Genomic DNA, 14,065 nt, shown 5'->3' on the forward strand with positions numbered 1-14,065 from the left:
CACGACGGATTGCGAAAATAATTGATTGCTTGATTGTTTACAAAAATATATACTAGTATTACCGCCGGTATTTGCTCAAAACTTGTCTTTAATAAAATCACCCTAATACTGTGTCACCACCTCTCCTTTCCGGAAATGTTTTGATGAAATCGAGAATTGGTCATAAAGGAAAGGACAGGTAAGCTGACTGGGGTTCCCTAAATCTGACCCGAAATGAGGGAACTACATGTCAGCGGCTACTACTATGGAATAAAAGTGCCCCAGATAACGCGCCCCTCCCCGTCCCAAATTGTCGCGATACCCAAAACCATAAAGGTAACCGAAACCCCCCATCTTCTCAGGGCGCTCCCAGTATTGCGTTCAGTTGCCCCCCCCCATCAACGTTTTCTATGTACCTAGGTGTCTTCCGATGAGACCCCTGTCTTCTCTAATTTAGTAATCCGGCCGCGAGAGGCTGCATAGGGACCAGAATGATGTTTTGCAAAGTTAAAGATTAGACCGGAGCAAAGAAAACCATTACACTGAGCCTTGTCGAAAGTGAAAATGTTTAGTTAAAGGGCAGGAGGCATTGATGATAGAAGCCTATTAGTACCATGCGATTAGCTCACACCACTTTTTATTAGCATTGCCCGGCTTACATTACAGAGGTGGGCCCCCATCAGATGACCTGTCGTGACTATATTAAACAGTTGTGAAGGAAAGCCATAGTAAACCCAGCAGGTCCACCATCGATCATTTATATGTATAGCGAACGTTCCTATCTTCATTTGCCTGGAGCAGGGAGAGAAATAGACTTATGTGGTTACTTTCCTCTACCAAATCTCTAAAAACTGTCTTTTCAAACTCCTTCAAGGGTACGGCTGTTGGAGGAAAGAAGGACCGGATGTGGGAGCACGTGGCCTGACTACGGACTATGGAACGTCTGTGACATGGGCCAGGGCGAGACCGCGACAGAACAGAGCTACAGGACGAGGCACTACCTCCAACAAAGTGAGAAGAAAGGGCTAACCTGATGCCCCCGCTCTATGTTCGAATGTGTGCCGAAAGGTCCCCGCTCTCTAGACTCGGTCATGAGCCCGCCTATCTGAAGTCTCTCGTTCCCCTAGTTTGTTCCTGATTTGGCCTTGCTCCATCCCCCTTTTTCTCCGACCTACCCTATGGACTATTTTGTACACTCTTCTTCCACCTGAACTTTTGACTATTGATCCCAAAGGACACAGGGCGAGAAAGACCCTTTTTTGACCAGAAACGCAAGGAAAGGGTCGTGCCCTGCAACACGGAACTTAGAATAGAGCTGGACTCATAGCTCCACCGCCGGTGCTCCACAGTGCCAACGGAAGACGAAGAATTGTTGAAAGCTTACTAAACCTCGAACATTCCCGATCATTTCTGCCACGTCTCGTTTCTCTCCCAGCCAACATTGTATTGATTATGTAACAATCCATCAGTTCGCCTTATGAAATGTACTCACTGCTCTGCATTGCATTACTATGACTTTCCTGCTAAACAAGTTTATCAAAGTTTATCCAATAGATCCGCCTCCTAAAAACTAGAAATCTCAAAATGTATTGTTTACAACTCTTTCATCTAGGGTTCCTACCGTTTTCTTTCTCATGCCCACCACAATAGAACCGAGTAGAAATTGAACCAGCAAGATGTCTTGAATATGTTAAAGGGAGGACTGTTGAAAACTAGTACGGTTTGGTGAACATTATCTGCGCCATCTTGCCTCTTCCCCTGATGCCACACTTTTTGTCGTGCGCACCCGCCATTTTAAGATGCCCTGATCAGAACGAACCCTCTTGCATGCCGCTGGTCCCTGACATAGCCCTTCACCCTCACCAAGCCCGCACGCTGACCAACCCCCCTGCTTGCACCTGCCTTGAATCATAAACCCCTCTTCAGCGCTGCTCTGCCCCAGGCCCTCATCCTGTTCCCAGCGCGACACCTCCCTTCTTCCCTTTCATGATCCCCGGCCCTTAGATGCAAACCCCCTTTTTCCCCGTGTGCCCGTTTGTCTCCCTCGTTCCCAGGCCGACACCCAGCTCTGCCGATACTGTTCCTTGCCCCTCCCCGTACAATAGAAAGCTTCCCCCATCAAGGGATCCCCTGGTTGATCAAAGCCCCCCACCCCATGAGATCCGATCGAACCCCGCATTCCATGAGTTGACGGAATATCCAGCTGCGCGATACTCATCACCTGTTGTGACCAGGGTGGGGACCTCTACTGTAAATATGTGTGGGAACGGGCCCGGAGGGGGGGTTTCCGGGAATGTCTTTCCGTACATCAAAGCTTTATCATGAATATGTAAACTGTAATAAAAACCGCAAACACTGTATATAAGGGGCCAGGCCTCAAACATAAGTTAGAGCACCTCAGAACGATACCTGCTGTCCGTTTTGCAGTGTTCTCCTCCGGAGAGAATAAAAACCTTGTTTCCTGCTTTCCAGTCTCCAGCGCCTGCCTCTTCATTTATTAAATAACTAGAGGGTCACAGAGGCAATACCGCCGGGCAAATATCGATTGTCCCCGACCCAAAGCTTTACTTTAACAATGCGGGTCCCATCCAGTTGAGGCGGATGCGAGTTCACCTTGTCAAGTATGGAGGATAGGTCGGAAATAAACAGGTTTAAGAGAAGGGGCGCCAAGACGCACCCTTGTTTGACGCTGCTTCCTGTTTGAATCTTTTTTTAAATGTGGGACCCGTCGCCTAGCTTTATCCTTATCCAGGTCTGTGTGTGGAGTTGGATGATGGCTTGTAAGAGGTCTGGTGGTAAACCCCAGCGGGCCAATTTTTCCCACAGATGACCGCTTGGCACTCGATCGAAGGCCGCCTTGAAGTCAACGAAGCAGCAGTATAGTTGCATGCAACGGACGTCGGCCTTCTCCGTCAATACGGCTATTGCGAGTAGGTTGCTGAGTGTGCCTGACTTGGCTAGAAAGCCGGTCTGGTTAAAGAGAAGGCGCTGTGTTGATTCAACCCATGAAGACAACTCTTCTAGTAGAATGCTGGCATAGTATTTGGATTCGATGTCAAGGAGAGCTATCATTCTATAATTTTTTGGGTCGTCTCTTTTAGCACTTTTGTAAATGGGATGAATGATGGCCCCTTTCAAAGAATCCGGAATGTGATTGTTAAGCCTGCAGTGTAAGAAGAGTGGTGCGAGGAGGCCTGACCACAATGTTTCATCTGATTTAAACAAGGCCTGAGGTAGTCCGTTAGGGCCGGATGCTCCATCCGACCTGCCTTTCCTGATAATCTTGATTTCCTGTTATTTATTAGGATTCCGTGTGTTGTTGGCGTTCCTGGGGTGAGGTCGTTTAATAGCTCCTCAGATGACGGTATGACCATAGCACCTTCTGTCTTGGTAGATGACCCATCGTTTCCTGTGTATTGATCTTCGGTGAGTGGTAGCCGAGATTTGTATGTCAAGTGAGGGCTAGGGGGAACTTGCCCACTTGAGTTTTCTCTAAAGTGATTAGACAGAAACGTGGTCCAGTCGTCAGCACTTATGTTTGCGGTGGTGTATCCTCCGCCTCCTAACGGGCCTCTATTCACAAGAGTCCAAAATAACTTGGTGTTGGTCTTTTTCTGGCATGGATTAACTTCGTCCAGAACTTGTCTGACGCTAATTGTTTGTCTCTATGTACAGATGCCTTAAGTGCTTTTTGTGCTTGCTTGTAATGACTAAATAAAGTTATGTTTCCCGGGCTTTTTCTAGTCCAACGCAAAGCGACGTTTCTTTGTTGCTTTAAAGTTTTTGTTGCGTGGGAAATCCAGAATTGGGGAGGATCTGGCCGGGAATGGGGTTTGGTCAAAAATGTGTTTAATAAACTGTTCACGAGTGCTTCCCATCCGATGATTATAGGCACGTCAGTTTCACCTTTTGAACATAGGAGATGACAGCATTTCTCCAAGACTGTAGGGGCGGCGCTTAGTGACCATTTCATTCATTTTAGATTCTCCGTGTGGCTGTCTGATATGGTGTGAGCGAGTGCGTGATGGTAAGGAGCATCGAGGGATAATGATATTATTTGGGGTCGATGATCACTTTCCCCCAGTGCTGCGATGTAATGGGATTCAATTAAGGTGGACATTTCGCTGTTTGCCAGAGTGAAGCCCAGAAATTAATGAGTTCGCCCGTTGGTTGTTGTCCAGGCCGGTGGGGTATCTGTTGGTGAGTGACCATTTATTACCAGGTAGCCTACTCTGCTAAGTTGAAGAACTGCGTATTCGCCCAATTTGAATGGTCTGAGGCCGGGCGGTAATGATTGTGAGGCGAGATGTGAGGGGACCGCTGGGAAATTGGTTCCTAAGTCTTCAAACTGGTTATAAAAAAGGTTAGTATTAAAATCTCCAGAGATTAGACATGGTATATTACCATGTGTTCTTAGGATGTCACATAGGATTTCGATCAGGCGGTCCAGTTTGGGTTTTTTCTCACTGGGGCGTGGAGAGATGTAAACATTTAGCAATAGTAACTTGCTCTCTGATGGAAAATTGTCGGCCAAGATGCCAGAAACCCAGTCAAGGTCAAATTTTAGATGCCTGATACGTGCTGACAGCCCACCACACTGTCTGCCATACTTGCTCTGTCTTATGGCTGGCGATGTGAATTCCAGATACCCTTCGAGTGGGTTACTTGTTGATAGCCAAGTTTCCTGGAGAAGGATAATGTCGTGTTTTTTTGAGGAATCTGACAGTGTCCGGAGATTGCAGTTTTGACGAAAGACCATTGATGTTCCAGGAACAAATTGTTAGGCCTTGTTCTGTATTGGTTCAATTGGTCCTGCTTTGTGAGAGGGCTGCAGGCAACCATGACTAATCAGCACTTCCATTAGTTTGCCGAACTTCACTGCACTCATGGTTGGCTGCTCGGGAGCGACTTCTGGCTGACTTTAATATTGAGAAAGGGGTGCAGCTCATGCTTGAAACTGGGGCCTTGCTAAAAGCAAGTATTGAAGGATATCGGGGCACTCGAGGCGTTGCTATAATTATACCCCAGTTTTTAAATTGGCCAGCTTTTGATTGAACCAGTTCCCTTATGGCTGTAGATGCTAGTGTCATTAGGGTTGATTCTCCCATGTGAGGGCCATTGATGGGTTTAAATTCGATAGCAAGGATGTCTTTTGATTCCAGCTTACATAGGTCTGGATTGGATTTAAAGAGCCGGATTATGTTACCGCGATTTAATATGTCGTGCGGGCCTTGGGAGATGTACTCTGGTGTTAACAATAGTTTGGTTTCATTAGAGTCTATGGCCGGGGTTTGAGTATCAGCGGATATGGGCTTGGATGATGTAGGCTTGTCTACTAACAATCGTTCAAAGGTTGATGTACAGTGCTTGGGAAGGGCTTGGTCACTTGCTTGGTTGACTGGTGCTATAGTTAAAGCTGTTTTACACATACTTGCTGAAGGAAGAGTGCTGGGTTGGAGTGGCGGGAACTGGTGATCCGCCTCATTGATGAAGTTAACTGTGCTATATGAGCCTTGGCTGACAGTCGTCGGTTGCAGTGAAGAGGACGATTCAATGGGTGGTAGACGGTTTATGGGCGGCGTAGTTGTAATCAGCCTGGTGACTGTTATTGGCTCATCATTTATTTGTGATTGCTTACTTCTATTATCTTCAGTTTTGTCCTGAAGTTTTGGGTGTGTGGAGGCTTGTAATGACTCTGTTTTTATTGAGCGTTTTGATTGTGGACTTCATTTTTGGGGTGTTCGGAGCTGGGCTACTTGCATCTGGCTGGTGGAGGCAGTGGGCTCTATGCTCAATACCTGTGCTATCACTGGTTTGTTGTCTGTGAAGTAATTACAGATTGTTTTTTTGGGTGCTCTGGGAGCTTTTTGCAGGATTTCCGGTGTCTTTTTTTTCTTGCTTTGAAAGTCGGTGAGCAGGTGACTGGGAGGGTTTGTCGTTAGGTGTTGAATCGTTGAAAGCGTTAGGAACTGCTGTAGCTTTGGGCGATAATAAAGAAACCGGTGGTGGATTTTCGGGCGTGTGCTCATCGGTGGGTTGTTTGCTGTCGGAGGGGGCGAGTGACGCTGAATCAGGGGGCCTAGACTCTGGGATCCTCTGCATTTCTGTTAGTACTGATGTCAGGAATTGGGGCAGTGAGGAAAGATAGTCAATGATGGGAGAACAGCAACATACTGATTGAACTTGTTGCACTTGTGATTGGGCTTTGAGTAACAGTGAATTAAGCGCCTCCATTTTTTGATCAATTCCTACAGTGTACACGGCGAGGGTGTTTAATAAATCTACCTGTTGATCCATTTTGTCTGAGTGATAGTTCAGTGCTGACGCTGTGGAGTGGAGAGTTTGAAGGAGTTGAGACCAGAGCACGTTTAGGTCTAGGGGTGAAGGGCTAGCAGGTGATTTGTTCGGTTCTTTAATGAAGAACAATAAATCCAGGTGGGTATTGGGCATGGTGTTGTTGCCCCATCCTGTATTGATCTCTTGTCGACAGCTTTTAGCAGTTGGTGATGACGTTGTGGGATTTCTTAATTGCTTGTTTGCCTTGTTTACTCTTTGTGGGGTGAGGACTTTAGTTGTAGCTGTTGGGTGAGCGATGGGCGCTTGAGATTTGATTGCTGGAGGGGAAAACTGGCTGGGGATCCAACCAGAGTGATGGTCTAAAAGGACCGACTGCTTCGGGTGAGGGGGGTGGGGGAGACGGTGGATGATACCTGGGCAGATACCTGGATATTATTTACTTGGAGATCAAAAAGGGATTGGTCAAGAGACTGGGTGTGAGCTTGGGGAGATGGAGTGGTCACTAGTGCTTCTTTTTTCTATGGTCGCTGCTTCTTGGTAAACCTGGGGGAGGTGAACTGGGGCCTTCGTCACTAGTGTACACGTGGAGCATGGGCTGAACCAGTCTTTGATGCTGGGCTGAGACTAAGAGTACAGGAGAATCCGTTGGGGCTGGAAGCCGAGATGTAATGAGTGAGGTTAATCTTAACTTGGAGGAAGATACAGAGCTTCTAAAGTAGTCCCTCAGAGACATTTTTTTTTTTGATGACAAGGCTGACGAATCTGAAAGTCTCAGGTGCGTATCTTTGCAGATTTGGGTTTCCTTATGCGCAGCAACTCCACCCGCTCCACTTAATGTTTGATGGACGAGGGGAGGCTGGACTTGAAGTGTGGACTGGGGGAGTTGGGACTTGTATAAGATGCCCGTGGCTGTGTCTATAACTGTTTCTGGGTTAGTACCCAGATGCAACTGTGAGTCAGATGGTTTTGCCGGACCTGCTTCTGGTTCGCTTGTGGGCTTTTTTTTAATATCCTTTTTTAATGGATTGGATGGAACTTTCCTGGTTCTCCTGGATCTCATTGTTGTTAGGTGTTCGTGTGAGGGATGATCCTTGCACCCCCCAACTGACAGGGGTACTCGCTGTTAAGACGATCTGTGCGCCGGAGGGGTCATAGCTCAGTCATGCCACACAAGGAACAGACAATTGATTGTTCTCCTTGGCTAGTTCTAGTAAAGCAATAACTGCTCAGATAAACGAAGGCTGAGATTTTATTTAGTTTGATTTGGTGGTATTTAGGAGCGCTTGCTGAAGGGCACTGGTGTTGACACTGTGGGTGTACTCTTTGCGTTGAAATTTGAGACTGACCGACGAATGTTGAGTAGTCGAGTAAATGCTCCTTAGAGGGTTTTATGTAAGTTGTGAGTAGATTGACTTGGTTTGACTTAGTTAGGTTGAGGTGCGGTAAGCGCGTTGAGGAACTCGAAAATCCGTGTGGTACCAACACCAACACCAACACCAAGGCTGGGCACGACTGAGCACAGCTGAGCGCTCAGCGGGGACTTTGCTGTACTGATGGAATTTTCACCGGTGCTGCAGCCACACCGCTTCTGATAGAGGGCTGTGAAAGGCTGTGAATGCTCTGCGGGGCGGCAGCCACGATTGAGCAGTTCTGGCGGTACTGCCTGCACAGCTCCTAGCTGGATGGTTATATTTTGTAGCTGCTGGGGCGCTCCTATATGCTTCTGTGTGGATGTGGCGCCAAGCTCCTTGTGCCTAGCTCCTTGTGCCTAGAGTTGGGGAGATCTTGAGCGGCTTGTACTAAGACAGTTCCTCCAGCCGCTGTTAGCAGGGACTGCTGTTTGCAGTAGTCGCAGGAAGAGGGTCGCAGAAAAGAATAGTGTCACCGCCGTCCGCCGTGGGCAAGCTCTCCCCCCGCTCTCCCCGCTCTTCCCCGCTATGGAGCAGGCCCACTCGCTTACCGGGGGCTTCTTGTTTTTTTTTATGTGTCCTCGCAGGGGCTCGCAGGGGGCCTGCAGACTGTGACTCCGCTCCCCCGCTCTCCCGCACACGGCAGCGGCAGCAGGACACAGGACACACGGAAGTGGCAACCCGAGAGACGAAGTTCGTCGCCCGTCGCTGCAACACAGCTTCTAGCAGCCTCCAACCATCGGAGCAGCAGCCAAACAGACTCAAAATTCAGGCGGCTGCACTTTTAACCTCCCGCTGCTGCCGCCGGGAGAGCCGCGGGCCGTGATCCCTTAGGCGGTCAGTACTTTGATCTCCCGTGGCCGTCTTTGATCTCCCACGGCCGTTTTTGATCTCCCGCGGCCGTCTTTGATCTCCCGCGGCCATCTGCCATAGTGGAGCCCAGTTCAGCGAGGAAAGGAGTGGGAACAGGGAGGCGGGAGGCGGCGGCAGCCTCCTGGAGCTCTGGCTCGAGTTGCACGGCTGGAGCTCTGGCGTTCGGTGCACCGACTCTCTGCAAAACCCGGACCGGACGGCATTAGATGCGATAAAGAGATGTTCATACATTGCTATTTCTTTATCTAATTATTTAACTCTGGAGTTAAATGATTTGTTGCTTTGTGCCATAATAGTAATTGTCTCCTCTGTGATATATGCCTTAAATGCATTCCATTTATTAACAATGAAGTAGAACCTTCAGGGTTTAAAAGAAAAATAATCATGTAGCACGGACAAATGTTTTGGTCTATTTTGATCATTAAGGACAACATTGGTACTCATGCCCCATCGACCTAGAGATTGTTGACTGGAGCTAGGTTGTAAAACACATGAACGGAGTGCATGATCGGAAATATCAATATTTTGTACAGTAGGATCAAAAATGTAATGGATTAATTGATGGCACATCAAAAAATAATTTATATGAGAATAGGAATTATGAGCATTTAAAAAAAAATGTTTCTTTGTTGGATGATGTACGTGCAAATATCTACCAATTTGCTATGCATTAAAAAACGATTTTAGAGTGAAATAAGCCTTGGGAGGATGATTTTTGCCTTGAGATGTTTTATCCAATAAGGAGTCACATATGAAGTTAAAATCGCCTCCAATACTAAGTGGAACATTACCTAATTTTAATACTTCCGATGTGAAAAAAGACCAAAAATGTAGGTCATCATTTGTTGGACCAAACACATTAATCAGGTGCAAAATGGTATTATCAATTCTAACTATTAGGTAACGAACTTCTGACTCCGAACATTTGTTTAGTGTTTGAAGATGTTTTTTTTTGTTGCAAAAATAAGGACTCAATTTTTCTTAAAAGGTGCAGGAGAAGAAATAATATTACCAAACCATTTTTTTGTTCCTGTAAGATAAAACTGTACCATCTATATGAGTCTCCTGCAGTAAACAAATATCACCTTTATGGATTGCTAAATAATCTAGAACCTTAGCACATTTAAAAGGGTGTTGTAAACCAGTAACATAAAAAAAGAAATAATTTTAATACCTTTAATATTATCTATTTTCATAGAAGAGTGATGACAGTAAAGAAGAATCCGCCAAGTAGAATGCGAGTATAGAAGTAGCTCTAATATTAAGAAAAAAGAGGAAAAGGAAAAATGCAGACAAACACCAAAAAGACAATATATAAATAAGAAACTCGGCTAATTGAGCTAGTTATAACAACAAGAAAATTATAGCACATGACTTAAGTATCAGTATTTTTTGTTTCCATGGAGAGCTGTGAACGTTGAGCCAAGAATGTATACGAAGATCATCAAGATGTTGAAAGGACTTAGAGAAACCAGCTTCCCAAATTCTCATGGTAGACAGATCAAGCAGGTCATATTTATAACTGTTGCTTCTTAGTCGTGGCCTGAGGTCAGTGAACTCTTTATGGATTTTAACAGTCTCCTTGGCATAGTCTTGATGGATGAAAATGTTATTACAATTGACCAATAAAGACAGAATCTCTCTTGCTGTTTTCCGTATAAACACATGGGGGCTGATTATGATATCCGATGAACCGCAACAGACTGACAGTCGGTTGCGGTCCGCCTGACGTCTGCCCCTGCGGTCTACCCACTGTATTGTGATGCAGCAGGTCGAGGGACCATTCGCTGTTGTTCCAAGGGGCTCCTTGAACTTGTTGGAGCATAGGAAAGACACTATAATCCCCCAAATGACGGCAGAGGGCTCCTAGCAGGCCCCCCTTCCTCATTGGCCCTTGGTTACGGGGCCTGGGGGCACAACATCCTTGCACCAGGTGACTGCCACACAGTGCAGAAATGTTTCCAAACATCCATTTTACTATAGCAGCTTGTGCTGCGGGCCTTTTCTGCCCGCCACACAATCTGACATAGTGAAATGGATATTTCGGACTACCCTATTGGCGGTCAAATCATAATACTGAGTTCAGAACCGCCAACTTAAGGTCGGGCAGTTCCAGACTGCAACGGTGCTGACATCGTAATGAGGCCCTAAATGATGACAAAGTAGAACTTTGAAGATCAATGGCCAAGGTTTGTTCTGACTAGGATTATGATGTGAAGGAATTCTCTGCACTTTGCCAATCTCAAATTATTCCTGGAATAATGTTTCTCAGTACAGCCTGCAATCATTGCCTTCTACATCTTCTGGTAAATTAAAGATTTGCAGGTTGTACTAATGATTACGGTTTTCTAATTCAAGTAATAATTTACTCATGGGCACAATTTTTGTTGCAATTGACTTTCAACTTTTGATTTATTATCCTGAATTTTAATTGCATTGTCAGATACTTTCATAGAAAGACTAGCCATTTCTTTGTGTATATTTTTAATTTCTGATTCAATATTATCTCTGATAGAGTGACCTGCTTGCATTTCTCCATGTAATGGGGATAAAGAAGGCTCATTAGAATCCACACATTTTTTTTACTGCTGGAGGAGAAGTGGTTTGTTTATGTTTATTAATTATACTGTGAATATACTCTTCTCCACAGTAATGAATGAATGATATCATAGCCAAGCGCAATGTTACTTGAAAATATTGGTAAATGTAAATAACAGATTATGCAAAATGAGACAGTGCAGCAGCTAAAACCAGCTATGGGAGTAGTTTAGGCCTCAGCCACACCCTTTCCTTGTAGTAGCACTGCCCTCCTGACAGGAAACTTGTCAGTACCTGGTATGAGACACCGGTGAGAGGCTCGATGGGGGAAGCTCTTCCAGACAACTAAATGAAGTCTCAGCAACAAAACACCTTAAAAGCGCTGGTCATGCCAATCCTCCACAACTTCAAAGTACCGGTAAGACTATCCAAAACACTGCTTAATCACCGTTAATAAAACAGGTATCGTCGTGAATTGGCGAGAAGCAGCCATCTTGTTTCATGCACACATGCGAATCCAAGAGTAGACTGTTCAAAATTAAAAAGCAGTAACGACTAGACGAATATTGGAGCAGGAGGCTTATTCCAGCCATTATTAGCCCTGAGGCACTAAGTTGTCTTAAGTGGGGCTCCCAATAGTCCAGTGTTCTAATTAAAAAAAAATATATAGTATTGGGTATCACACATAAATCTACCACTGAAGAAAAACAGCTATTGACAGAGATTAAAAAAGCTGAGTTGTTTAGAAAGTGACTACACTCTCTCTGTTTTTGGCTCCTGCACCTCAAAAGTAAACCATTCAGCAATTAGATGGTATACTGCTCGCAAATATGGCAGAAGTGAAACCTTGGAATGCTTTCATGTTTAGAAAAAGAAATTGAAGTTAAGCATTGGGTTAAGTGGAATGTAACACCCACTGCAGTAAAAAAAAAATCCTCAACACAGCAAAATGCCTGGACTGAGACTTCATTACTCATTTCACACAGCAGCAGGGGCAGCGGAAGCTGATCAGCTGCTGACCTTTATTCGGGCCTCTCTGCTAGTCAGTGATGTATGCGCCGTCCAGCCATGCGGCAGTGAGGAGATGAAAAATGCTTACTTTCTGAGAGGGTTGGAAGCTTCACAACTTTAGAGCTCTTTCGCTCAGGTCTGTCTCCGAAGTATTTTTCAGGGTTTAAAACGAAATCCGGTTTGTTTATGTCAGCTAAATCCTCCATCACACCAATATTTAAAGCACTGAAAGTACCTAAGAGAAAAAGAAAAAAAGAGGTTTTAGAAATCAGGATAAGTTATGCATGTGTGCAAATATATACATTTGTATTAGTGTCCCGTTCGTTCATATTAGGTGCATTTCACCGGCTTATTTTTGCACCAACATTTGACCTATAGGCGCTGGAAGTAGGGGTGCTGTGGGTGCTACAGCACCCCCAGAAATAATGATGCAGGAGTTTAGAATGTTAATGAGCAATAAAGAAGCCTTTAAATATTATATTTATCTTGTCTCATTTTCTGCGTGCAAAAGCAGAGGTCAAATATGAGGTTGTCTCTTCTGACAAATTGTTGCTTTTTCGGAACTTATGGGCATATTACCAAGGGTGGCGATATTGAAATATCGCCGCTTTAGCGGCCGTTTTCGGCCACTAAGCGATGATAATTCCTTCACCCTATTACTAAGCTGTCGCTAACACCAGTTAGAGACAGCTTGTAGGCGATAGCAAGCGGTTTGGGGTCCGCTTTGCATGTCAGCGATATTTATCGCTAATTACATGCAAAGTGGGCGTACCCAACCGGTTAGCGAATGAAAGCAGTCGCTAACCTCGCTATCGCCTATTACCAAGAAAGGCGAAGCGATGGAAATATTCGCGCTATCACCAAGCGCTAACGCCTGCAAATACCAGTTCTTAGCCATGTTATCCAATGGGAGGTGGATAACATGGCTAACAGCATTTGCACCCTAATGAGTGAACACGGCTGGTTTTCCAGCGATATTCACGCTAACACCTGCAAAATTATCGCTTGTGAGATAAACGTTGGTAATAGGACGTTATCTCAGCGATAATATTGGGCGAAGCGTGGCGGTAAAAAAACTAACGATACCCCGAAACAAGTGTCCAGGGATGGAGAAGACAGCGAAGATAGCAGAGAATCGAAAGAAGATGCATCGCGGAACACGTAACTACATTTACCATAGTCCTTAGGGGCGATACCGCTGGTGTGTGAGTAGTGTGCGACCCCACCCCCAATTGTAATGTTAAAGCTCCGTCGAGCAGTTGGCTGACGAGCCTGGGACCCCACACCTACGCCCCTGAGTGGTACTAAACCTGGCAGATATTTGGCAGCCACCGGCAACCCCAGAACACGGCCTATCCCTGTTGACGAGGGGTGATATCCCGAAACACGTGTCCAGGGATGGCGAAGCCAGCGAAGATAGCAGAGAATCGAAAGAAGATGCATCGCGGAACACGTAACTACATTTACCATAGTCCTTAGGGGTGATACCGCTGGTGTGTGAGTAGTGTGCGACCCCACCCCCAATTGTAATGTTAAAGCTCCCTCGAGCAGTTGGCTGACGAGCCTGGGACCCCGCACCTACGCGCCTGAGTGGTACTAAACCTGGCAGATATTTGGCAGCCACCGGCAACCCCAGAACACGGCCTATCCCTGTCGACGAGGGGTGATACCCCGAAACACGTGTCTAGGGATGGCGAAGACAGCGAAGATAGCAGAGAATCGAAAGAAGATGCATCGCGGAACACGTAACTACATTTACCATAGTCCTTAGGGGCGATACCGCTGGTGTGTGAGTAGTGTGCGACCCCACCCCCAATTGTAATGTTAAAGCTCCCTCGAGCAGTTGGCTGATGAGCCTGGGACCCCGCACCTACGCGCCTGAGTGGTACTAAACCTGGCAGATATTTGGCAGCCACCGGCAACCCCAGAACACGGCCTATCCCTGTTGACGAGGGGTG

General features: G+C 46.0%; 1 protein-coding gene across 1 annotated transcript in view; it reads right to left on the reverse strand.

Moving 5' to 3' along the window:
- The window catches only part of WDR49 (WD repeat domain 49), a 676,266-nt gene that overhangs the window by 39,226 nt on the left and 622,975 nt on the right, over positions 1-14,065 (reverse strand). Inside the window, exon 18 of the mRNA XM_078668100.1 lies at positions 12,196-12,342. Within this exon, the coding sequence (XP_078524226.1) occupies positions 12,196-12,342 (147 nt within the window). The remainder of the gene's footprint in view (positions 1-12,195; positions 12,343-14,065) is intronic.

This window comes from Lissotriton helveticus, chromosome 11 (genome assembly GCF_964261635.1).
Source record: "Lissotriton helveticus chromosome 11, aLisHel1.1, whole genome shotgun sequence".
NCBI classification, from domain to species: domain Eukaryota; kingdom Metazoa; phylum Chordata; class Amphibia; order Caudata; family Salamandridae; genus Lissotriton; species Lissotriton helveticus.